This window comes from Maylandia zebra, linkage group LG11 (genome assembly GCF_041146795.1).
Source record: "Maylandia zebra isolate NMK-2024a linkage group LG11, Mzebra_GT3a, whole genome shotgun sequence".
In the NCBI taxonomy this organism is placed as follows: domain Eukaryota; kingdom Metazoa; phylum Chordata; class Actinopteri; order Cichliformes; family Cichlidae; genus Maylandia; species Maylandia zebra.
Window position 1 is genome coordinate 5,868,060 of NC_135177.1, and position 26,265 is coordinate 5,894,324.

Sequence of the window (26,265 nt, forward strand, 5' to 3'; positions counted from 1 at the left end):
GCTAAGCCAACGAGGTTTTTGTCTCCTTCCAGGATTTTTTTGCCAGACAAATGTGCAGAACATTACACTATGAAGCCACTTAAGTTATATATATTTATATAAAGACTAATGCAAATAGAGCAGTCAAAAACAGGAGGAGTACAACAGAGGGTTTATGGTGATATTCACAGTTATTGCAGATGAAACGACCACTTGTGTTTGGCAGGAAAGCACATTACAGAGGACACGTGCTATTATTGGAAGCAGATTCATTTAAAACCTCTTCCTGTTGCTGATGCAGTGGTCCTGTATGCCGAGGTTTTGTATCTGTATCAGAATCAAATGGGAAAAACCACAAACCATAGGCTGAACACAATGCATGGGACACCAAATACATGACATTGTAACTGTAACTCTTAAATACCCGTTGTGCTTCAGTGAGACATCACTCAAGTGATCATATTAATATTCATATCATTATTATTGCAGCTGTCATTGGATTTATGAAATAAGCATGCTAAAATATTCATTCTCAGTATCTCACAGAAATAGAAAAAATAATGTGATAATTTATCTTTCAACAGTTTTTACATGAAATAGTTTATAAATGGTATTAAAAGGTGATAATCACCTGCATTCACTTAACACTGAGGTTACTGCATTTGGGAGAGGCAATTTAAAAAAACAAAAAACCAAAAACCTTTATAACAAAGAAAAAACAAGTGACGCTACAGCCACAAGATTCTGTGTGCTGCAAAATAAGCATGTGATGGAGGCCAACAGGCCCCAGTCAGTGATGTCAACTCAGAGTCACCATTCACCAAGTTTCCGAGAATACAGCTGACTCACTGGTCAGATGATAGAACATGTACGAGTCACACCAGGCCACTGTTCACTTTGCAATATTTTTAATGTGCAAACACTTATTTTTGTCCTTTGGGAAAGTGGGATTCTGAGGTTCCACAGTGTGTGACAGAATGATGTCCGTCCCCGTTTTTCCCCCACCGGAGTTCAACATTCAAGCTCGTCTCTGCCTTCATTCCAGTTTGTTACATGCTTCCAAGACCTTGTAGTTAAAGTCCTCAGGCTGGTCGGCATACACATAGTGACCGGCTCCACGGATTGTCTGCAGGAAGGGAAGAGAATCAGAAGGGAAGCAGCCAATTAAAAATTATGGAAACTATATAAAGGCATGTCATAAAGGGAGGTCATGATTTTAACGAGGAGGGCTGTGTCTCCGGTTTATAGTTTTCATAAAACAAAGATGGAAAGTAACATTCAAATTTACAGCATGCATCAGTTTTATTTCAAGCCTCCATACAGTCAGTTCCACGGTTCTTCATGGCAGAAAAATTTACCTTTGATGTGTCAATATACACATAATTGCATGTGGAGCAATCATGCTTAAGGCACTGAATCTGTGGAAGTCTGCTAAACAGAGGTTTTCTTTTATATAATTCATTAAACAAATGTATTTTAAGCTTAAGTAAACTAAACCCCATGTACAAAAGCAACAAATCAGTCTTTTGTCCAGCGATTTTTATTTGATGAAGCCTCAAAATGTTTTTCTTTTGGTTTAGTCAAAACCTCCAACTTTTACAGAGTAGTATTTTTTTATTTTTTGAAATAAACTAAAATTATATAGTGAAACAAATTGATCAGCCCTCTTGTGATACAACATACATCCTCTGTATTGCACGAGGCTGTAACCATAGCCAGCCAGTTCATTTTGTGCAAATCCACTCTTTTCAACATCCATGTACTGATCACCGCACTGTTTCTGTGCTAAAAGAGGCATCATTTCTTTCCTCATTACTAAAACTGATTCTGAAGGAACATTCCACTAACTCAGAGGGTCTAGCAACCCTCTGAGTTAGTGGCAGTCTGTGTTGAAACAACAGCTGTAATTCTCCACATTTCAACTTTTTTCTCCCCAAAAAAAAAAAAAAAAAAAAAAAGCTTGTAGGCTTTAATCTTGAAGTTTCAACTTTGATAATATATTATTATTGATTGAAAACAATTTTTTTTTTTTCCATTTGATGGCACCCTAATACACCGTTGTAGAGGTCAGATAATGACTGTTTGTTTGCAGCAGCCTGTAGTTTTGTTTTTCTTTTGTTTTTTTTTTTAAATGGACATTTTCCCCCCATATATCTGTACTCATTAACACAGAGTTAGGAAATTAAAATGTCTCGAGTCCGTGGTAATGAGAATGTCTTTGCATATCATAATGTTTCAGTGTCTGTTTTGCACCTGTCTAGGCAGCTGCTCATCCAGTCTTCCTCAGCCTTGACAGGTGTATGAAAGCAACTGCCCATTTTTTCCCCTAAGTGCTAAACCCTTACCCCAACTCTCACCCAGTCCTAAAGGCCATTACACAGAACGTGCTGCAAAACAATGACCCAAAATTCCAAATTGCCATGTAACATATACATCGGTGTGAAAAAAAAGTGTTTGCCATGTTTTTGTATGTTTGTCACACTTAAATGTTTCAGATCTAACAAATTTAAAAATGAGACAAAGATGACAAGTAAACACAAAATGCAGTTTCTAAATGAAGGTGTTTATTATAAAGGGGGAAAAAAATCCAAACCCTCATGGCCATGTGTGAAAAAAAGTGATTCTCCCCCCCTCCCATTATAATTAATGGTGGTGTATCACATCTTTGGAAAGCCAAGTTCAATTTCTCTAGCCACCCTGATTACTGCCACCCGTTCTCAATCAAGACATTACTTTAATACGACCTGCCTGACAAAGTGGAGTAGCCAAAAAGGTCCTCAAAAGCCAGACATCATCCCCATGATCCAAGGAAATTCAGGAACAGATGAGAAACAAAGTAACTGAGATCTCTCAGTCTGGAAAATGTTATAAAGCCACTTCTAGAGCTGTGGGACTCCACAATCTCCACAGTGAGATCCATTATCCACAAATGGCAAAATCATTGAATGGTAAACCTTAACAATGGTGAACCTTAATATAAGTGGCTGGCCAACCAGAATTACCCCAAGAGCATAGCAACGACTCATCCAAGAGGTCACAAAAGACCCCAGAACAATATCCCAAGACCTGCAGGCCTCACTTGGCTCAGTTAAGGACAGTGTTCATGACTCCACCATAAGAGAGTCAGCCCAGCCGACATGGCTAAGTTCCAAAACAAAAACCAGTACTGATCCCAAAGACCTCTGGTGCAAAAAGTAACACTGAAGTGTTCATGACCTCAAGCTGAAGCACACTTGGGTTCTGCAGCAGGACAATGATGCAAAACACACGAGCAAGTCCATCTCTGAATGGCTTAAGACAAACAAAAATGAAGAGATTGGAGTGGCTTGGTCAAACTCCTGATATGAATCTGATTGAGATGCTGCGGCATGACCTTAAAAGGTGGTTCATGCTCAAAAACCCTCCGGTGTGGCTGAATTACAACAATTCTGCGACAACTGGGGGAGAGTCTTTTACAGCTCTGCAAAGATGAGTGGGTCAGAATTCCTTCAAACAACTGATTCCAGTTGTTGCTGCTAAGCGTGGCCCAACCAGTTATTAGGTTTAGAAGGAAATCACTTTTTCACACAGAGCCATGTAAGTTTTATTTACACAAACACCTAGAAACTGCATTTTGTGTTTACTTGTGTCATCTTTGTCCAATATTTAAATTTGACGATCTCAAAAACTTAAGTATAACAAACATACGTAATGAACTGGTCCTGATGTTTCTAAACAAGAAAACAAAGAAATTGAGATTCTGGGTTCATCCAGTTCTCACAAGCAGGCAGCAGCAGGGAGAATGTCATGGTTTGATCCAGGAGTTGGAACTGTGTCACGACCACTTTTGTCCATATTTCAGGATGTCAGTGGGGCAGGTTAAACTCTTAATATATGTCAGACCACATCTGAGGAGGCAGAGGAGTCATTTCAGAGCCGATTGGCCTAAAGCATCAAGGACCTAAAGTATCAAGCTGTGTGTCTGAGGTAAAAAGTATTATTTTACCATTTGTATATACAGATTACCAGTTCACTTTGAGCTACAGAACAGTTGTTGTCCAATGCAGTTGGTTGGATCTGTGCAGTTGGATCTGAAAACTCAAGCTCGATACAAAATAAATAAATCTTAGCAATAAAGCAGGTTTTGAGGAAGTGTGAAGAAATTAGTTACAAGTTTAGAAAGTCTATAAAAATGTCATCACACTGATGATCTGGAACCCAAATTCAGAAAGACAGTTGGATTTTTGTTTGAAGCCTGAACCATGAAATAACTGCCAGGAAATTCGCTTTAAAAATTTGTTTTCAAAACTTTTTGGCAATTTATTCCTTAAAAATGTATTGTGAAATTTACGTTTTTCGAGGGAAGGGGGGAGAAAAAAAACAACAAAAAAACAAACAAACAAACAAAAAACAAAACAAAAACCACCCTTTGAAGGGATATCAATCCATTCATCTACACACACAAACTTACTATGATGTCCACATGAGAGCGTGGCCTCATCCTTTTGAGGGTGATGCCCGAGATGCAGTCTATGCTGGAGCGGGAGCCATAAATGATGGTGATGGGGATATCAGACTGCAGCTGGTCAATCCTCTGCAACATTGGCCTCTTGGCCCAGCCACATGGCGCAGTCATATTCTTAAAAGCAGTTTCCCCACTGTGACAAGACAAGGAAAAGATAATCAATGAGCACATGACAGAAAATGGATATGACAAAACATAATACTAGGTAGTAAAACGTGGATGAGAGCAGAAAAGGTGATGAAGAAATTGCTTCCATGGCCATTTTAGAGACAAGTGGCATTAATAAAAGAGAAAGACAGACCTGGGGCTTTGCACGTTCAGGTGGTAGATGTAATCTGGCACAGTGTTGTCAGTGAACACGAGGGAGAACTTTTTCTTGAAGTCGGGTCTTAGTGTTTGCACCAGAGTGGGACCTGCAGGGGACCAGGGAAGAGACAGAGGTGTCAAACACAAGCATGTAGCCATTAATAGATGAGGAGTACTCATTACATTTTACATGATTAGTCACACTGGGGAGAGCCCAGGTTTTGGCTTAAATTCCTTTCAAAGTCAAAGCAAAAACCACGAAAACTCAATACTGAATGACATTGTGCTCGTCACATCACTTGCTTTAACAAGCAGTTCCTAGTTTTCTGGGTGTGCAAAGAGAACATTAGCTGTGATACTGCAATATTAAACTAATATAAAACCATCCCCCCAGTTTCATACTGCATACATTTTCACTTATTGTCTCCAGACAATAAGTGAAAATCTTCACCCATTATATTGCATCCTCTCATTTCCATTCTTCTCATTTAAGAAAAAGAAATTTCACGTGCTCATCATCTCCATTCCTGATACTTTTGTTGTAGCTTTGCTTTTCCCCAATATTTTGGTGTGCCACAGCATGGACACATTTCCCTGGGATTATTAAGCTAGTCCGGTTGTGGGTTTGCTTTTAGCACTGTGGTACTTTGTTGTCTTTTAGCACCTTACCCAGTGGTCCTACCAGTCGCAGGCCAGCCAGGGGGTTGAAAGGACTGAACATGGCACCAAGAGCTTTGATCCACACAGGGATGGGCCGGTCTGGTTCTGTTGTCTCCGGTTGATCAGGTAAACCCCAGGGCTCAACCAGGACAATGTGCTTTACTCTGTAAGCCAGACAACAAACACAACAAAAATAAAAGTTAACCTGCTCTTTTAGTTATAAATTGTTTACAGACCTACAACTAAAGGACAAAAACGTTAAAAAGGCCAGAATGAAGAGTGCCAGAGCGAACATAGACAAAGACCACGACTTCTGGAATAATGTTCTTTGGACAGATCCAGAGTCTAAAATTGAATTCTTTGGACACCAGAACAGTAGACATGTTTGGCGTAAACCAAATACTACCTTCCAAGAAAAGAACCTCATACCAACTCAAGCATGGAGGTGGCAGTATCCTAGTTTGGGGATGCTTTGCTGCAGCAGGACCTGGCCAGCTCACTATCATAAAATCCATCACGAATTCTACTGCGTATCAGAGGGTGCTTGAAGAACATGTGAAACCATCTGTTAATGAGGGAAATTCTTTTGTCATACACATGCTCAATGCAGCAAGAGAGACAGAGGAACAGAAGAATAAGATATACAACATATACAATAGAATACTAGTATACAGTAATGACCCAAAGCATACCAGCAAATCCACCAAGGACTGGCTAAAAACTAAGAAGTGGAGAGTCCTGGAATGGTCAAGTCAAAGCCCTAATCTCAACCCCATTGAGATGCTGTGGGGTGACTTGAAACAGGCTGTACATGCAAGAAACATCTCACAGCTGAAGGAATTCTGCATTGAGGAGTGGGGCAAACCTTCTGATCGATGTCAGAGACTGGTAAAAGGCTACAAAAGCCGTCTCGCTGGTTATATCAGCCAAAGGGGGCAACACTAGTTATTAGGGGGTAGGGTGTCCTTTTTTCTCCATTGAAATAAACATTTTTGTTCATATCTTTTTTGATGTTTCACAAAATGTTCATTTTTGTTGTTTAATTGCAATCACTTTCTTTTCCAGTAATACATAAAATCATGATTGGAAATTATTATGAACAGTTCACATATCAAAGGGCTGATTATTTAATGGGGTGTCCTAATTTTCCTCACATGACTGTAAGCATTCAGTATCCTGGTGCATGCATTATTTTTTTGTTTTAACAGAGATGTCACATTCACATCTTTTCATCAAGAAAGTAAATACATCCCCCCAAATATAACTTTTCTGGCACAGCATTTTGTTTTGTTTTTGTATTTTTTTACAATTAAATAATGGTGATCCATTCTATTTTTGCTTATTTCTGCCATATATACACACACCGTTACATTGAATGTACATTTTAAACAATTCTCAGATAATGACAGAGTATGAACGGTGGACCAAAAACTTTCAGATGGCTCTAAATGCCCAGTTTCACAGTTTTATTTTTGACTTTTGAGGTCACCAAGATCAGATATTGCTAATATGAAAACTTACACAGCCCTTGTAAGGTGGAGTCTATCAGAAGAAAACTGGCTTTAAGGAAGCAGGAAGGGAGCTAAAATGCATTTCAGACATGATGATGGCCGTTTTTAGTGCTGCAGAAATATGAACAAAACCAGCTATGGCTGACAGTATAACAGGTCGCAATCAAGCTAGGCCAAGGGTCAGCAACCTTTAACACCCAAAGAGCCATTTGGACCCGGTTTCCATGCAAAAGAAAATACTGGGAGCCGCAAATACTTTTTGACATCTAAAATGAAGATAACACTGTTTATATTGTTTCTTACTTTTATGCTATGTGTGAACAACTAAGGTGTGTTGCTTATGAAATTCATGAAGTGCTACAGAGAAAATTACATTTTATTTCTGTAATTAACACATTTTTAACTCTTAAATATAACAAAAGGAAAGACACCCAGCTGAACGAAAATGATCCATGTAGCAAACAAAAACTGTTGTGAGCCGCCCCTTATATCACCTTTGGGCTTTTGGAGCCTTGACCTGAGGAAAAAAAAAAAAAAGCTCTATGCTGCTAAAAAATGAAAAATGGATATTTGCAAAATTCTGCCTAAATATGCATTTTACCTGGTTAATGTGTGTGGCGGGGCGTGGTCTGCAGCGCTGCTGCAGGGGAGGCGGACGCACCTGAGCGGCACCCGCAGTCACGCCTCGCCGCCTTAACGTCTGTGCTATCCATGTTGTTGTGTTGGTGTGTGTCGGGCTGTCAGCTGCAAAGCTACAGCCGGCTGTATGCGTACAGCAACCGTGTGTGAAAAGTGGTCAATGAGCCTCTGCGCAGAGCCATAATTGGCCTACCTGGGGTCGAAAGTCTCAATAAATTGCACGGCGTTCCACACTTGTGGAAGCCGGTCTCTCTCTCTCTCTCTCTCTCTCTCCTGCTGCTACTTCAATCATGAAACTGATCAATGATCAGCTGATCGGCTTTTGTGTCGCGAGTCTGTCTCTCTTCTTTGTTTTTGGCCCACTTCGCGCCAGAAAGAGGAAACCAGCGGCAGAACAACAGCAGCACGTTTAACCTTGATAAGCTGTTGTTAGAATTTGTTTAATATTACTTTCTACACCAGGATCCTTTTCTACGTAGCTGACGGCTGGTAACTGTGCAGGGGCGGATCTAGCAAAGTTTAGCCAGGGGGGCCGATAGGGCATTAATAGGGAAAAGGGGGCACAAAGACATCATTTTCTTTCTTATTCTCATTTAAAATGTCTAGCTTTTAATAAATAATTATCCGAATTTTACACCCAAAGTTTTAATCTGATGTAAAATGTATAGAAGTCCATTACTGTATATAATAACTATTAAGTCTAATATACCCTAGTAAGCTATAGTACTTTTTCCTTTGGGAAGATACCATCTGTGCAGTCTGCAATTCTGTTGAAGAAAGATGTTGAATCTATTTAATTATTCTTGAAAAATAATTTATTTCTGTGCATTTCTTTCACACTGCAGCAAATTGAAGTTGTTTACGTCAATTAAGCATCATGAGGTGGAGGGTGGTTCCCCATTTTTTTTTTGCTGGGAGTTTGCAACCTTATTAGTTAGGTTGCTTACTCTTTAAAATACCAGAATAGGGAGGATGGAGTAGGTTTAAGTTCATTAGATTAATCATTATTGCTGAACTATGAAATATTTTGGGTGCAGTGTATTTTTTTTATTTTTTAACATACAGGTCTAACAGAATAGCTTTAGTGTTTTGGTTTATTTTTTTTTTGTTTTTTTTTTTTACTTGAGTATGAACTTATACAAAACCAGCAAGATATTAAAAAAAAAAAAAAAAAAAAAAAAAACCCACTATCATATCGGTATCGGCAGATATCCAAATTTATGATATTGGTATTGGACATAAAGTGGTATCGTGCCATCTCTAATAAGGACTAAAGAGCTGCAGGTTGCCGACCCCTGAGCTAGGCTGATATTTACATGACACCATGAAGCAGTTTACTTTCATTTTCATAATCAACTGGAAGCTAAACTGACAGGTGATTATAAGCCATTTAAATCTGACATGTCATGGTCTTAATGGACTCTGTACTGGTACAGAGAGCACATTGTTGTGGTTCCCAATACGAATGAAGTTCAAGGAGGAGGGGTGGGTGGGGGGGGCAGTGAGCACAGATCGGGGACGCATGTGCCTGATCACGAGCATCTGAAGTTATAACTTAAAACCATTTGGAACGCTAAGATAACAATAAGAAGACAGGAAGCGGGAATTTTCAGTGTTACTGATGAAGAGGGGTGATAAGGGATTGAGGACATTTTATCAGGCGCCGCTTAGGGAGAGCCGGGTGAATGCTGGAAGCTCCGAGCTGGAGCTGCGGCAGGAGGAGATGGTTCAGGAGAGATAGAGTCTAGTGGGAGGAGAGAGCGTTTTGGAGGACACTGCTGTTATCACAGGCTGCCAGCACCTAAAGGCACACCGCTACAACTGTATCCTCTACTCATGCTGGCATGTTTTGCTACAATCATGTTAACAGCAAAAGGGCAGAATCATTATTCATAACAGTGTTCACTGCAGACTCTGCTTTTTTCTCCTCCTAGGCAAGTTCCACTTCATTTGTTCCATTTACAGCAGTGATGAAAGGATTATTCAAAGGTATATTATTCTGGTTTTATAGAGCAATCAACACTCTGCCGACTTGCTCATTGGAGCTCTCAGCTGTAACACATGGCTTTCTTTAGCTGATCTGACCAACAAGCTGCTCTTGGGGACAGAAAATGAGACATTATGACACAAACTTGTTTGATGTGTTGATAAATCAGTTTTCTTGTGTCCACTGACACACTCCACTGTATTTTCCATAACAGTCCCTGACAGTATCTGCCTGCTGTTTGCTGTGAGGCAGCAGGTGTAAAGAGGCCCAAACACTTCTGCAGACCAACATTCACACACCACCCTCAAAAGGCAGGATAGAAATAATAGTTAGAGATGATATGCAAAGATTATCACAATATTAACTCTGTCCGTTTCAGCCACTCTTGCAGATGACAGGAGCTGCTAGCCAACAGTGGACATTAGAAAAGATGAGCTCCTATATGGAGTGCCTAAAACACTCGCATCATTATAATAATAAGAGACTAAAACCTGACTTTAGCTTATGCTACAGTTCTGATCCTGACATTTTACACAAACCTGCCACCTTTCTGTATCAGACAGTGTGGGTCATGATACAGTAAGATATGAGAAATCCCATTGTCTGCACCCACCTGCCTGGGTATTTAATTGAGTATGACACAGCGAGGTATCCTCCCAGATTGTGACCAAGAAGTATCATAGACTCCAGACCCACGCTGGCCCGCCACTGTTCTATGGACTCGACAAACTGATCCTCTGCTTCTGCTGCATCTGTTGAGAACACAGGCCTGCTGCTCTGGCCAAAACCCAGTAAGTCCAGTGCAAAGACAGGCCGATGCTGGGAGAGATCATCCAGATTCTGAGCCCACAGGCCCACCCCGCCGCCAAAGCCATGCAGCAGAACTAAGGGAGTTTTATCTTTAACATGGTCATTGCAAAACATCAGGGTCCACAGAAGATTGTCGTTGGAGATGGGAACAAACACTTTAGTAAATTCAGTGCTGACATCTGAAAAGAAAAGCACAAGATTACTTTTAAGTACAAGAACATTACGATGGGTCAAATATTCCATTTCACATTAATCTAAATAACATCTCTTTTTTGATACTACTGAATCAATCAGGTGTCGTCACCAAAAGTGAGATTCTCTACAAAAGGGTTTAAAAAAAAAAAACAAAAAAAAACAAACAAAAAACAAACAAACAAAAAAAAACACAACACCACCACACACAAACACGGCAACAAGCTCAAACAAGAGCAATGCGATTTCTCACACTTACTGGTTCATTAATAACATCCTGCAGGCACAGTTGGGTTAAAGTCATTCATAGAAAACAGCCCCTGAACTTCTTGATTTTTCAAAGCTGTAATCATCAATCACTTTATTTATAAGTTCCTAGTCTACTGTGGTTAATGTTCTCTACTTGTTGTCACGACATTTTCTGGAAGACCGACATCTAATATTCCTTTAAATTCTGAGCAACGAAAGTCATGAGTTACTTTTTCCCTGAGCTGTTTGTAGTCTTCGATAAGACACATACTTTACAAGTGATCTCAGACACATTTTGTAATTAGCATGAAACACGCTAAGGCCCAACGCATCTGCTCAGTTTATTATTATTTTATGTCAACGATTGCATTTTTGAGGACTTAAAGATGCTAAAAAAAACCTCATGTACATTTTCACCAGATCTAACACGTGCAAAATTTCTTATTTTATTGGTTTGTAAATGGCCTGTATTTGTATAGCGCTTTACACGTCCCTAAGGACCCCAAAGCGCGTTACACATTCAGTCATCCACACACAGTCACACACTGGTGATGGCAGCTACATTGTAGCCACAGCCACCCTGGGGGGCACTGACAGAGGCGAGGCTGCTGGACACTGGCGCCACCGGGCCCTCTGACCACCACCAGTAGGCAACGGGTGAAGTTTCTCATGTACAGAGTAGGAAATGGTTCAATAATGCCACCTATGGTAGTACTACCAGCATGCGGTTTGAGTTACATGAATGAAATTTGGTACACACATACGTAAAGTCTGGAAGCCCACTGACCCAAACCCAACAGGAAGTCCGCCATTTTGAATTGAAGGTGACATTTTGGCGACTTCCTGGCATTATACTGTTGCAAACTCCTCCAAGGATCAACTTCATATTTGGTCAGTCTAAACTACAGACCTGGGCCATATTAAATTGCAACACTTTTGAGCTTTCTTCAAAGGGCGTGGCCGTGGTACCACGGCAAATTTCAACCAGTCGCCATGAAAATATAGTTTCCTCTTATTTACACATACATCGTCCAATCTGGACCAAACTTCCCACGTTTCATAAGGCTCCGCCCCTGAAAACATTTCTCCTGTCATATTTGATGGTGGTCACTGCACCACCTAGTGGGAACAAGAAATGTCATGTTATGCACTTTGGGCTACAGTTTTAAGGTGACTGACCGCAGCAACCTCAAATTTGCCAAAGAAAGTCTTAAGGTGTTGGTCATCGCTGCTTGCAGATTTAATTCATATTTACAAAAAGTTATTTGATTTCTAGCCAATACAGGTTTTGTTTAGCAAAACAGGTTGTGTTTGAGTGAGTGACCACAGGTGGGTGAGTTTTTACTTTTGCACACTGTACAAAAAGTGTATGTTTTAAATAAAAAAAATTACACTGGGTTTATCCTTACACTGCAGCATCTTCTCCTCTGAAGCTTGCAGATGGCTCTTTGAAGTTGGACACCACGATGGCAGCCAGTTGGGAATCCAGCACCACCTACGTACACAAAAGCACAACAGTATGAATATGAATGGTTTGCCTTATATTAATATTTCAAACGTTCATCATTATAATAATGATTCATCATCATGCTGCTTTGGGGTACTCACAGTCGTAGGGCTAAGATTCATAACACAAACCTGCACCACAGAACATTGACTCCTAGCTAACCAGACTCTTACTGTATGGTCCTCACTTAACTCATTTCTCATCTTTCTACCGCTTGGACTGCGTTTTGCAACACGCTAAACAATCAGGGTTACTAACAGGTTAAGCAAGCAAAAAACAGGCTTGATACACAAAATTACCATCAGAATTTATCACAGATGCTTTGAAAAATGTAGTGGTTTAAAGGTGTGAACATACACCATAAGACTGTAGCCTTATGGTGTATGTTTTTGTTGGAGTTTCCAGAGTGCAAAATCTGGGTAAAAAATAAATGATCCAAATATGATTTGATAACAAATTGCAAAATTGTGCAAACAATTTCATGCAGAAAAATAAATATACACCATATTTTTCAACTGATAAGGTTTCTACATTTGCTGTTAGGAGTGTTAATTTAGTTTTGCATTGCCAGGGAGAGATCGCTTTGTCATTTAGTTCTTCATGGAGTCCTCACACTGAATGTTTAGATTGTTCCGTGTTGGTATTTTAATGTAACAGAGCAGTCCTTAATATGAAGCATCCATGAAGCTTTATGCTTTAGGAACCAATACGTTGTATTAATGCTTCTCTGTATGACTTTATCAGTCTCCCATACTGTTGAGAGAAAATTCTGACCCAATGCCGTTTGTGAGGTATTTATTTAAGCACAGATCTCTTAAGATACCCAAAGGGATTTGTTTCTTTTTTCAGATGAATGGAATAACATTGATGGAGAGGTAAAAGCCTACATCTTTCCACTTTGGGGTTTTTGTGTGATTTTTTTTAAATTGTAATTCTGAGCATTTTGTGGTTTTTGGTACTCTGGAAAACTGTAAATAATGAGCAGAAGCAATGTTAAATTGATGTTGATAAATCTGAGATATTTCTGTAAACATTCACATGCATGACTTCTGCACAGATTCATGTGGACACACTGTTAGTTAACAAGTCCCATTGTTCCTGAAGTCATGTGGTTTGTTCAGATACAACGTTGCAAACCCAACACACGCTGCAATGTTCTTTTTTAATGAAAAGGTTTTTTCATTCCTAATTCATGGCAACGTGTTATGGCAGGCCTTCTACTAGAAGGCATAACTAAACTACAGAAGGGTGTGACTTAAGAGTAAGGAGACACTTAAAGGTTTTTGGCTGAATGTCTAAACAGCTGTGTTTATTGTAAAAGTGTCATATCTCATGACCTCTCCATTAGCTGCTCTGTGTGGGAAAGCAACTTCTTACTTCACAGCTGGCTCTGAAATAAGCTCTTCTGCTTTCCTCCACTGGCCCAGTGTGGTCTTGAGGGAAAAGCATAACAGAGCACAAAGCTGTGACACAAAAATTTAGTTTCTTTGCTTTCTTTTGTCTTTAGGCAAGTCAACCCCCCCCCCCCAAAAAAAAAACAAAACCCCAAAACAAAAACCAACCATAACAACAAAATGTTCTTCTGTGACATGCAAACCTCATGTAGCAACACGCAGAGACATCAAAAGAGGAAACAAACGGCTGTCGTCACACTACACTTGACTCAATGTTCTCCTTCCCTGACATTGGTCACATTAGTTTCTTTAACAAGGCCTTCTTTACAGAGTCTAACCATAGACATCTTGTTCACTTAGTAATTATCAAAACATTCATATCGAATTTCCCAGAGGAACCCACCCGAGGGATTAATAAAGTTCTATCTTATCTTATCTCCAACTGTTTTGATAAAGGACTATTTGTGCTTTTCACTAGCTACAGCTGTTTTGATAAAGGGCAACTTAAATTGTTTGTCTGTGTGTCTGTAAGGTTTTCAGCTGCTAAGTGGATAGAACACCTGAATATGTCACCTTGAATTCTGAGACATCGATACAGGACGTGATTGATGCGATTTTAATCAGTCCCTTTCACATGTTTCAACATTTACCTAAGCCTACTTCTAATAATTCTTACAATTAAACAAATGTGACACACACACACACACACACACACACACTTTTCTGTCTATTTTCTAAGTGAGCAGCAGCAGCGCAGCCACAAAACAAAGCAGCCTCAAAATTAGCTTTAAATTGATCAAGTATGGCATTGGCCTTGGTGTGAATCTGTGCTGCCTGAGTGGTCCTCTGTTTTAAAAATAAGTCAGTACTGCAAGAGAACTCACATAAAGTCCTTTCCAACATGTGGCAGACATAATGAAGCAGCCTCATTACTGTGTTGTTTAGGCACAACTAGAGTCACAGACTTAAAAATCAGCCTAATTTAACTGCTCTGATCATCTCCCCCCCATGAAGGTTTTACTGTTTGGGGAGCTCATTGGTCATTTTGCTCATTTTAAGACTGTCCTCCACCCCCCATGGCTGTCGTTTTCTTTTTCAAATCATTACACATGATGCTTGGGCAGCAAGGAAGGTCCTGAAGGTTCAATCCAAAACTAGTTGTACTTAATTATTTTTTTAACATAAGAGCACATTTACGCTATATGCGCATGTGTTTCTCATCTGGGCTGCTGTTGGGGTTTTCTCTGCATTATTGTAGGGTCTTCACCTTATAATGCAGAACACCTCAAGGAGATGGCTGTGATTTGTGAACTGCACTTTCACTTTTAACCCACTCTAAATGCATTTTACAAGTCTGGAAACGTCAATTTCAATGCCTTTTGAACAGGTTTTTGTTAATCGGGGTGGTGCTGCTCATTTATATTGCTTTGCACTGATAAGCAACCATTTAGTCTCAGCCTGTTAACATACATGTGTTGGACTCAATTGTTGGAGACGCAATTACTTGATAAACCCGTGAGTTTGCCAGGGTTATCAAAACGCAGGAGACACCCTGTGTGTTATTGTGAAAGGTAAGTTAAAGAGTCACAAAACTTTACGTTTAGTTCTCCCTTTGCTTACGTTCTATTACTCTACTAAGTCTCATGAAAATCACCCAGCTGAAAGGAAACTGGACCTGCACAGTGACACATACAAACTAACAAAGTGAGGCTACAATAATGAAAGCTAATGTCTGAGTGGAGGTGGATATTTGTGTAAAAGAGTGTCACACCTGTGTCTGTGTGTGGATGCTCATAACATTACCTTATTGTTTTATCCACATAGCCCCACACACTCCTGGCCAGACTGGGAACACCAACAGTAGACAGCATTCTATGAATGACCCTGGAGATATAATAAAAGAGTAAGCGCGTGAGGGCAAAGGACAGGGACTGGCCGATGACAACGCGTGACAGCAAAACTATCATCTCCATTATTTAAATTATCAAGCATTTACTATAACACTTAAAAAAAAGTTTATGGTTTTATCAAGGTTTTTTGTGCATTTCCAGAGGGCTTTTTATGCACATGAATATAAAAATATTCGCGCCACTGCAAAATTCTTGTTTAAAACCGGTGTTCTGACAAACCATCCTAGTTTGGCAAAACGTTCTACCGTAACTCTGCTGTCACAGAGTAATTCCAACACCAACTTAACTTTGCCCATCAGAGTATGCTTATAGGTCATATTCATACAGCCAGGATGGTTTGCCACTTCATTTTACCCATTAAAGTATCTTGTAGGTAACATTCACTCTGACGGGTAAAATTAAGTGCCAAACATGCATGGTTTGGCACTTAATTTTACCCGTCAGTATGTTTGTAGCTGTTATTAACAAAGGTAGGATGGTTCGCCACTGAATTTTAACTGTTTAAGTATGCTTGCAGGTGAAATTCACAAAGGTAGGATGGTTTGGCAGTTAATTTTACCCGTCAGAGTATTTTTGTAGCTAATATTTACAAAGGTAGGACGGTTCGCTACTTAATTTCGTGTTGTGCGCATGCACAGAAACAACGGGTAGGATGGTTTGCGAGGTAGGATGGATTCTAAGAACACCTGTTTTCCAATTTGCTCTACCATCTCTGAGGTAAAACAAACATGGCAGTCCAGCGGCTTTGCAATAAGAGCGTTATTTTACTTCTGTGGACCACACCGACAATACCTTCAAAGCACCGGTGAGTTTTTCAACGACCTTCTGCAGTCTTCGAGCACTCTCATTTAGTACGGGCCACTTTACAAGAAGGCAGCAATTAACTAATGAGGTTGGAGGAGGGGGGGGCAGGTTTACCTTGACCCAAGTGGTGCCTCTCTCTGACAGCCTGTCTAACTTTCGACAACAACACTCGGGCATTTTTCAGGAAAAGGTGCACAGTGTCGCTGTTCCAATAACACTTAGTGTCTGTTAAATAATAAAGGAACATTACCGTGGATAGACATACTCTGACAGGCCGGGGAATGTGATAGGTTAATAGAAATACTCACCCTCTGTTCTCGATCACCGCTTGCTCAGCCATAGCGCGACAGTCCCCGAGACGCTTCTCACAGTCACGTGGCTCTGACGTAGCTGCCGAGCTTGTGCGCATTTCATTTATAGCGTCAGTTGACTGAGACAAGGGGGGGGGAGTGTTATTCCTACTGTGGATCCACCTATCTCCGCTTCGTTTCTTCCTAGTAGAGTAAAACAAACGCACCCAGGAAGAGTTTGCGGAACTGGCGTGTCTGTCATGTCTAAACATTGCTGCTGATCGGGGAAGTGGGTCTTGGTAAGTATTTAAACTCCGTTTTGTGTTCCTTGTTTTACATTACTCGGGTATTTAAAAGTAACACAAGAGTGTTGAGCTTGCGCGGGCAGCTGCTGCTGTTCAGCTCTTCGGTTCAGTTCTTACGGTGAATCATCCTGCAAGTCATTAGAAATGTTCTCAACGGTCTTTAAACTCATTTATCTTGCTTATCTGATATTTCAGGTCTTACATTTAATGGGGACAGGTACTCATGCACATGTAACCTGCAGCGTGAAAGATACATGTAGAAAAAAGTTTTATTTACAGTGTTGTGCAAAAGTCTTGAGCCACACATCGTTTAGATTGTGCTAGGCGAATGGGATGTGATTTATGTGCAAACATAATTAGAAGCACAGTGTACAGACTTAAAAGTCAATATTTGGTATGACAACATTTATTTTTCCACACAGCTGAACTCTCTGAGGCCACTTGCTTTGTTATTTATTTAAGTGGTCTTCAAAAACAGGCTTCTTGAAGGGTGTTTGCCTTTCATTCCGTTTGTGAAGATGATCACACATTGCTTCAATAACGCTGAGATTTGGGCTCCAGCAAGGCCAATCCATGATGGATGGATGTGTACCATTATATTTGTTTCCATCAAGGTATGCCTTTACTGCATTCACAGTGTTTTTGGGATCATTGCCGCAATTAAATATTTAGCTGTTATCAATCAGAAGCTCTCCAGATGGACAAATCTTTTCTGCATTCATAATTCTACCAGTTTTGACAAGATCTTAAACACCACCATGCCTCCACTGTGTTTTCCACATGGCTGTAGTTAGTCACTGTTGTACTTTGATTCTGACCTTTTCTTTACGTATTGAAAAAAATCGAACCAAAAAAATTCAAATGTGGATTTTTCACTCCACTGGTTTTCAGTCCAGTTATTGTGTATGTTGGCATACCTCAGCCTTTGCTCTCTGTTTCATTTACTAAACAACAGCTTCTTCCATGCTTCCACTGAGGCTGTTTGATGGCTTCAGTGAACCATAGCTGGATCAGACTGAAAGTCTGGGGGGGGGGGGGGGGGGGTTCTGTCACTGCTACTTTTGCTCTCATCTGTCCAGTTTCCTTAATTTTTTTTTAATGACACACATACATGGACTGTAAGTATTAGTCCAAAGAAAAACTTTTAAAGTACCATGTTTATTTTGTTTTTTTCCTGTTTTGTTGTTGTTGTTGTTTGTTTGTTTGTTTGTTTGTTTGTTTGTTTGTTTGTTTGTTTTGGGTTTTTTCCCTTCTCTTTTCTTTAAAAATTATTTCTTTTTGTTTTTTTGGGTATCTTGTGGTTTTATTGCTTTCTTACTGCCATATGTTCAAGATGTTTAAAGTGTTGGATATTTATGAATATAAAATCCAATAAATATATTGGTAAACATATATTTACAAAGTTTTTCTTTGTACCTTTAGAAGGCTGGAGAACTATTGCTCAAGACCACTGTAAAGTAACAACAAACTCTGGGCATTTGTAACCAAAATACAAAGAAATCAGGGGTGAATCAAGACTTTTGCACAGTACTGGAGTTGTTAATTTTCCCGTAATTTCTCTAAACGTATATATTTAGGTCCGGGGTAAACCTGCATTTTTTTTCTAATGGCCATCAGGGGTGATCCCTGTTATCCCTGAATCCTCCTCCTCCTATATGTTATAACTTTGTTTAATCTCTTCAACATGTTGACCAATTTCTTTTCTTTTCTTTTTTTTTTTTGATTTTTGTGTAATCTTCCTGACAGACACCAGTATTCAAATAAAAGTGGGAGCAAGACTACAGAACTATAACAGATTCTTGCAGTCATAGCATAGCGATTGCTGTTTATGAACTCCTAATTAAAACACATGAGAACAAAGAAGCTACATAATGTGAAATGTAAAGCTGTATGTTACATTCACACATACATATATATTTACTCACCCTAAGGAAAGTTGTTTAAAATACTAAGATAGTTGCCATTTTTTTTCCCCAAAATCTGACACCGTCAGGATGAAGCATGAAGATTTGTTGTGTAACTGCAGAAAATGTTTCAGTGTTCGGTGTAAAATAAATAACAGAAATAATCCTGTTACCTTCATTACAAGTTAACTGGATTATAAAGTGAAAACAGTTACTGATTATAATCCCTAACAGAAAGATATCCAAAGTCAACTCAACAAGCTATGGGATTTGAGTTTTAAACCACACTCATTAAAGACTCCGCACACCCACACAGGTGTTGTCACTTAAAGCTGCACAGGCGTGGGCCAGGTTAGTGGAATTTATGTGATCGATCACACACACACACACACACACACGCACACACAGAGCTATATTAATGAAATATACAAAGGCTGTTTTTCTTTTTAACAAAACTTATTTTTTACGACATATGGTTCAGATACCCATAAACTGTATAAAAGGTGGACATAGCTTCTGGGTCTGTGGAAATATCCTATACTGTAATTCTTTTTAATGGGCACTAGAGGTCGATACCTGTGTGCCTCTCATTGCTGTAGAAATGCGGTTGTTAAGTCTGACGTCACTAGCCGTGTCTGGGCCTAAACTCCGCTGCAGGTCCATATATCAAACGATCACTATGGCATTACTGAGAGTTGAAAAACTGTCTAAAGTCTTCCATCTTTAATAAAATGATCAGCGTTCTGCTCTACCAGGTGTAACAATTGAGTTTAACATCCAGGCATCCATGAAAACGGAATTTATGACATTTAACATTAGAAGTTAGCAGGAAGTTAGCTCGCTAGCTTCTATCTAAATACAACATAGCATGTCCTGACTGCGGGGTTTTGGAAACAAATTAAAACGTACAGCTCTGTTATCACTTCCAACATAAATGAAGACAGAAAACTAAACAGCAGTGACGTTTGTAGGGTTACTGAAGTTTGGCTAGCTGGTATATAATGATGTGCTACGTGATCGCTAGCGACACAGCTATGTTAGCATAACATAAACAAGCGAACCTTTTTCCACTTGATAAAAGTTAACGTGAGTGTTCTCGGTGGTCAGGAACAAATGTAATCGCATGGCAGGATGCTGTAAAAGGACCAAACTTCAGCCAGGAGAACAACTGAGATAATCCATCCACAATACGAGGTTAGTCATTCATATACTGCTGCATGGGCTGGGCTGTAGTTACATCCTAAGGTTTTAAAAACTGAGCTTAAATAAATGATTAGCGGTAATAAAAGCTGAGGGAGGTCAACAGTGATCACTGACTGTTTTAGGAGCTTTTTGAGATTAAATAGAAGAAAATACAAGACATTAAATATGTTAACAACACAAAAGCCATATTGAACGCAGACTACTTTAGGCCCGGAAGTAGGATTGGTCACGTCATCGCTTAACAACGGATAGGAACGCAGCGCTCACCCCTAGCATTGGTCAACAGGTTGTTTTTTTTTATAACTTTATGGGCCTAGTCACTAATTTTGAGTAATATTGAATAAAACATTATGTCCACTTTGTAAATTTTAGTCATTCTAAGTGGCAGAAAGGAGGATTATCACAGTCAATAATTTCCTCTAACTGAACTGCGCATTTTAATTGAACCCTGTTGTAGATGATATTTCAGGGCTTCTGACCATCAGCGCTACATACTCTTTAATAAAAATTTGAATATGTGTGGCGCTCAGAGCATGAATCATATTGAATTTTAGTACTCTCACTCTCATTGTTACTCTCACATGTGCTCCAACACTGCCACCAGGCTAACATTTGTACATAATAAATAAGAAAATCTAATTTGGACGTTGAGTCAGTCTCCATACACTTCCATGTTAAAACGCCTGACAGCACTGGAAACAATACTTAGTCTTTGATAACTCATCTGCCTAGATGATAAATACAGTTAGAGGTGTGGCTGCTGTGACTGACAGGTGTTTGGGACACGGGTAGGCGGAGCTAGGCCTCTTCTTCGCCTGTGGTTGTGCGTATCGGAGCAATTTTAATGGATTATTTGATTAATATTATGGGTTATTTTGTGTGTGAGAGACATGTTCGTGCTTCACTTTTACTTTAACTTTCATCAGTCTGTTACTCAGCACTAATTAGCTGACATGAGAACCTGTGCTCCTCACTTTACAAATGCAGCTTGCTAATACCAGATAGCTTAGCACTCCACCCTTTCCTGTAGTCGGGTCACTTGAGGATGCGATGTCACGTGGCTGTGTTCATCTTTTATTTGGTTTAGATGAAATGTGTCAGGACATTATTCAGTTTCCTTCAGCTTTATTCATAAAGCGTGAAATCACAGCAGTAACCTCAACGTGCTTCATAAAATAAACTCTTCAACCTTTCCCAACTCTTTTACAGGAAGTGATAGTGTTACAAGTTGACTGCAAAATAAATTTTCAAAAATGTCAGTTTTAAAAACTACCGATTTATTTATTTATTTTGAGGACCACCACAGAGAGCTCAGAAATTAGATTCAGTAAAAAACAAACAAACAAAAAACGCTGATCCGTGTTAAAGTTCCCTACAGGGGGAGTGGGGCAGATGTGGGTGTGACAGCTGACAGTGCTGCTCTGTGACGTGGAACACCGGGTGCAGCACGCTTACAACACCACACGCTCTTCTCTTTTCTTACTGTTCACAATAGATGATCACGGTTCCCGGCCCGAGCCTGGAACACTGCCGCTTCATACACAGATTTGGGTGAGTGTTGTGCTGGCCCGAACGACACACACACACAACACACACACACAAGTACGGAAGGAGTAGCAGTCAGCATGTCAGGGCTTTCTTTAACACACATGCTCCTCCCTTTCTGGGTACAGCAGTCTCAGCTGTTTCTGTCTGTACTCTGGGTCTGTCTCTCCTTACAGGTCATACATGAGCTGATCTGCAGCAGACCCACAGTACAGATTCCACCACGTATGATTAGTTGATTTTACTGCAGGGAGGTCCGTGTTCAGACTAAGGAGGGGTAGCTTTGACACACCTTGTGTAAACCTGTTCAGTGAACATTGTGACTTTATCTGTCATTTCTTTACCTGTTTTGGGCCAAGATGTCATTTCACACACTACATTAGTCATGTAAAGACATTTTGAATTTGTTGTACAGCACAGCAGGAACTCTAGGAGTCTGTGAATAGGATGAGACAGGGAGCCCAAGAAAACAAGAACAGACTTTGTTATTGTATCCAGACTTGACTTAAGAAAGAAAAATAGCAAAGTACTTCTACTGCGAGTCCCTAAAGAAAAATTGTCATCATGTACAATGGCATACATGATGTTAATGGGAAATTTTATTTCATCTATATTACTATATAGGTTTTTTTCTATAATATTACAAGAGAATGTGGGTGTGTATAGCTGTCTGCGTCTATAAGCTAACTTTGTGACAGACTGGCGACCTGTCCAAGGTGTACCCTGCCTCTCGCCCTATGACAGCTGTGATAGGCTCCAGCTCCCAGAATTGTAGAAATACAGAAACTTCTGATGATTAGGCCTAGCACGAGCTCAGCTTGCCCTGTCGGCCTTGCAGTACACTGAAATTGAAGATGATAGTGACAAACAGGCCTTTCTAGCAGATAGCAGTGTTTCCGTTTATTGGCAATACCAATAATTACTGTTGGTTGTTCAAAGCAAAGCTTGTTCTACAGCAGTCTGTGCTGTATTTCACACTTGGGACTCAAGGAAATAAGGACGTTTCTGTTATGCAGGTTTCCTGGGAGGAGGGACGATGCTGCAGGAGTCGTCAGTAGACAGCAGTGGCTCCAGGTTCGCTCCTCTGGTGGTGCTGGAGCTGGCCTCAGACACCAAGGAGGAGGCCATTGCCTGGTTGCTGAGCAGGATAAGAGACCGGCAACAGAATGGAGGTGTGGAAGATCGTCTGCGCCCCTCGAATCATCTTCCCTTGTTTGACGTGGTATTATTCATCCTGTAATTTCTTCCAGGTGCTGAGCTGCTGGTGGAGCAGTTGGGACCTGGAATCGGGGTGGAAGAGAAGGAAAACCCCAACATGTTTTTGGTGGGGGCCTCCATGCAGAGGCTGCTCTGTGGTGCAGAAGATCTGGGGCTCTTTAAGGAGTGTACTGACGGGTCCATGAGAGCCTTCACTTTTGCCAGCAAACACAACTTCAAAGATTTTAAAGGCAAGTCTACTGTTTAGTTTGTGAAAATGTATGCTTTAGACTAGCATCTTATTGTTATTGTTAACTTGCAGCCTTGCAGTTTAACACAGCCAGGCTTTCTTTGTGTTAGCTGGTTTTCAGAAACCTTAAACAGTAACAGAGGTAACTCGTATCACTACCATATTTGTCAGCCTCCTTGTTAAGTCAGCTCTGTGCAGAATTGCATAAATAAGGAGAATTTAATGCATCATTTGATTCTTCTTCAACACAAATCAATCTGATCACTGCCCCTGAGTCTCATCACCGCTCACATACTCTGTCTGAAATAAGTGGCGTCACTGTAACAGCCTGTGAAAACATGCCTTTGTGGTGAATGGCACTGTGTTTCTGTTCCATCTCTTCAGGGGATGGAGACGGCTTCCTCAGTATGGCTGAGTGTCAGTATGTTATCAAGCATGAGCTGGACACGCTGCGAGCCAAAGAGGAGACTAATGTTCCAGGATACAGTCATGCCAAGCTCTACCCTGGGAAATCTATCAGTGAGTCTGTGTTCATGTCTCAATCTGTTTCAAATGAGCTTTGCAGTGATCAGTTTGCTGATGTTGTGTATTTCACTCACAGGAAGACAAAAGAAAATGGTCTCATCTAGTTCCTTCTTGCATGCATACATATTCTTTGTTGCTTATGCAGCTGAAGGTGGGCAGGGTGCATGCTGGACAGATTGCCGGTACTTCATAGCACTGCTGAATTTAACAGCTGAAATTCCAGGAAACTGTACTAAATTAGGATGTGCAGACATCCCAGAATAAAACTGGGAAACTGATCAACCTCAGAAGTAAAACCACACACAGGTGATGTGAGTAAAACATGGCAGTGTATTATCATACAGGGTTTTGAAGCTGTGGCCAATTTTATGCTTGTCCTCTTCCCCTAAACTGTTTTTCATTCTGTCGCTTACAGATAAACATTTTGATAATTGATCAGTCATTTCATTTGCATAGGAATACAGGTCCAGCTTCTCATCTTAGAGACTTGACTGTTTTCATTTTGATGCACAAAGAGAACACATTGTGTAAATCGTGGTTTAGTCGGGGCTAAATGATTTATCACTCCTCAACCTTAGTTAAGTATACACTCGGCATTTAATCATAAAACTATCAGAAAGACATTTGTTAGAACCTGTTTATAACAACATTAGCCACAGCAGAGTATGTTTTTATTAGCTGATACACAGATTAGATAATTTCACTCCTATTTTTTTTCCTCAGTTTCAGCTTGTGACAAGATTTGACTGTTTGAGCCTCTCCTGCGGTTCATCCACACTTGCTTGCGGTTTGATTTAGAGATTCCTGTAGTAGTAACGGTAGCAGATTGTAGACTGAACACAGACTGTGTCCTCCTTCCACCCCGCTATCTCTGCAACCCCCTCCCTTCGTCTGTCTTCAGTATGGAAACAATAAATATGCAAATGCAGTAAAATAGTCCCAAAGTGAGATAAGGAACCAATGAACTTGCAGTGAAGATAGGGTGCCTCTATTCAACGCCTGTGTTTGACAAATCGTGTTAAAATAGAATGTAATTATTTTTTGACAAATGATGCACTCAAAAAATGGCAGATGAAATGATAGCGCTTTCATGTGCTCGTATTTAGCTGCTGCATATTGGACAATAGTAATTATTGCTATAGTCATTATTGTATTGTGTGGAATGGGCCGGCTCCCAGCTATTGTTAGCCTGCCCTTGTTTTACAAAATGAAATGCATGTTTATTTAGTTGGGAAAGTGAGTTCAGAAAAACTCAAGAGAAGGATGGAAATGCAGCCAGAAGGTTTTCATGTGGAATATCTTCCAAATAATTCACAAGTTTGAGTAAAAACTTCCTGTTTTATCATCACTGTACATGACTAGAGTGGGGGGTGAGACAGAAAGTAACATGCTCTTTTTTGTTGTTTTCTTTACTTGCATCTTAGTTCGCAGACTGCTCTCCAAAGGGATCTTAATCCAGATGTTTCCTCTGCATGAAAACGAAGAACTCAAGAGGCTTTCTTTTTCCTGGTATAAAAAAGTGAAGGTGTCGCTTCAGCCTCTGGGTAAGTGCATCTTGTGCCATTATTTTTCATGGTCACTCTTGAATACATTGTGTGATTAAAACGAACAGTCCACGTTATGGAGTATGCACACTTGCAAAAGAGGTCTCTGTACATCTGCATTTCTAATATGTCCCCAGACTGTAATTGGAGCGATGCACTGTCAGTGCTCCTGATCACTACTGACTCTTTCATCTCTATCCCCAGACGACATCAGACACTACTATGGTGAGGGCCAGGCTCTCTACTTTGGCTTCCTGGAGTACTTCACCTTTGCGCTGGTGCCTATGGCCCTCATTGGGGTGCCTTACTATCTGTTTGACTGGGAGGACTATGACAAATATGTAGTCTTTGCTGTCTTCAACTTGATCTGGTGCACTGTTATCTTGGAGGTAAGAAGACATGAAACAGTATGCAGTATGATATCTGTTACGTTCCCCTGGGGGGTCTAGGCGTTAAGGGGGAAGCAACAAAAGTGACCGGGTCAGAAAAAGGAGTCAAGGAGGCGAAACAGTTAAATAAAACAGTTTTATTGAAGTAATTCAACTAAAAGAGACGGACAAGCCGCTATCACCATAAAAGTAACACAAACAAAACTCAGGCATTGGTCAGTAATGCAAAATGTCAAAAGGAAAGCGCAGCTCACTAGCTGGACACCACACTACACAGCTCACTAGCTGGACACCACACTACACAGCTCATTAGCTGGACAACACACTACACAGCTCACTAGCTGGACAACACACTACACAGCTCACTAGCTGGACAACACACTACACAGCTCACTAGCTGGAAACTACCGCAAACACTCAGCTCACTAGCTGTACCCACACAAAATGGCACTCTGGCCCAGAGCTCACCCTGCTCTGGGCTTAAATACCCTTAATTGCTGATGGGAGTCAGCTGTACAGGAGGGAAAGGTGGCACCTCAGGCAGGAGGTAGTGGGACACGCCCACACAGGCACCCTCAGGAGAGAGAGAGGCCCTGCTAGGGCCGTAACACCCCCTCCCATAAATGCAAACCCATGGTTTGTCAAATTACCATAACCAAAA

At 40.4% G+C, this 26,265-nt stretch overlaps 2 protein-coding genes across 7 annotated transcripts in view; one reads left to right on the forward strand and one right to left on the reverse strand.

Moving 5' to 3' along the window:
- Window positions 1-130: 130 nt before the first annotated feature.
- Window positions 131-16,893, reverse strand: abhd5a (abhydrolase domain containing 5, lysophosphatidic acid acyltransferase a). The gene is made up of 8 exons (XM_004560085.4): window positions 16,761-16,893; window positions 15,542-15,622; window positions 12,247-12,332; window positions 10,200-10,575; window positions 5,459-5,613; window positions 4,785-4,896; window positions 4,430-4,616; window positions 131-1,105 (listed from the first exon to the last, which is right to left on the reverse strand). Exons 1-8 carry the CDS (start codon window positions 16,859-16,861, stop codon window positions 1,016-1,018), a joined length of 1,188 nt encoding a protein of 395 aa, XP_004560142.2. The 5' UTR covers window positions 16,862-16,893; the 3' UTR covers window positions 131-1,015.
- The window catches only part of ano10a (anoctamin 10a), a 43,702-nt gene continuing 33,789 nt past the window's right edge, over window positions 16,353-26,265 (forward strand). Inside the window, exons 1-7 of one of the 6 annotated variants that reach the window (XM_012921525.3) lie at window positions 16,353-16,453; window positions 21,650-21,705; window positions 22,716-22,871; window positions 22,950-23,147; window positions 23,531-23,665; window positions 25,096-25,215; window positions 25,420-25,604. In XM_012921525.3, coding sequence (XP_012776979.1) covers window positions 22,736-22,871; window positions 22,950-23,147; window positions 23,531-23,665; window positions 25,096-25,215; window positions 25,420-25,604 — 774 coding nt within the window. In that variant the 5' untranslated portion in view covers window positions 16,353-16,453; window positions 21,650-21,705; window positions 22,716-22,735. Of the gene's footprint in view, window positions 16,454-16,920; window positions 17,042-19,279; window positions 19,303-20,484; window positions 20,978-21,649; window positions 21,706-22,715; window positions 22,872-22,949; window positions 23,148-23,530; window positions 23,666-25,095; window positions 25,216-25,419; window positions 25,605-26,265 lie in introns of those variants that run through there. The other 5 variants (XM_004560082.4, XM_012921526.3, XM_076889704.1 and 2 more) reach the window with 5 other exon arrangements.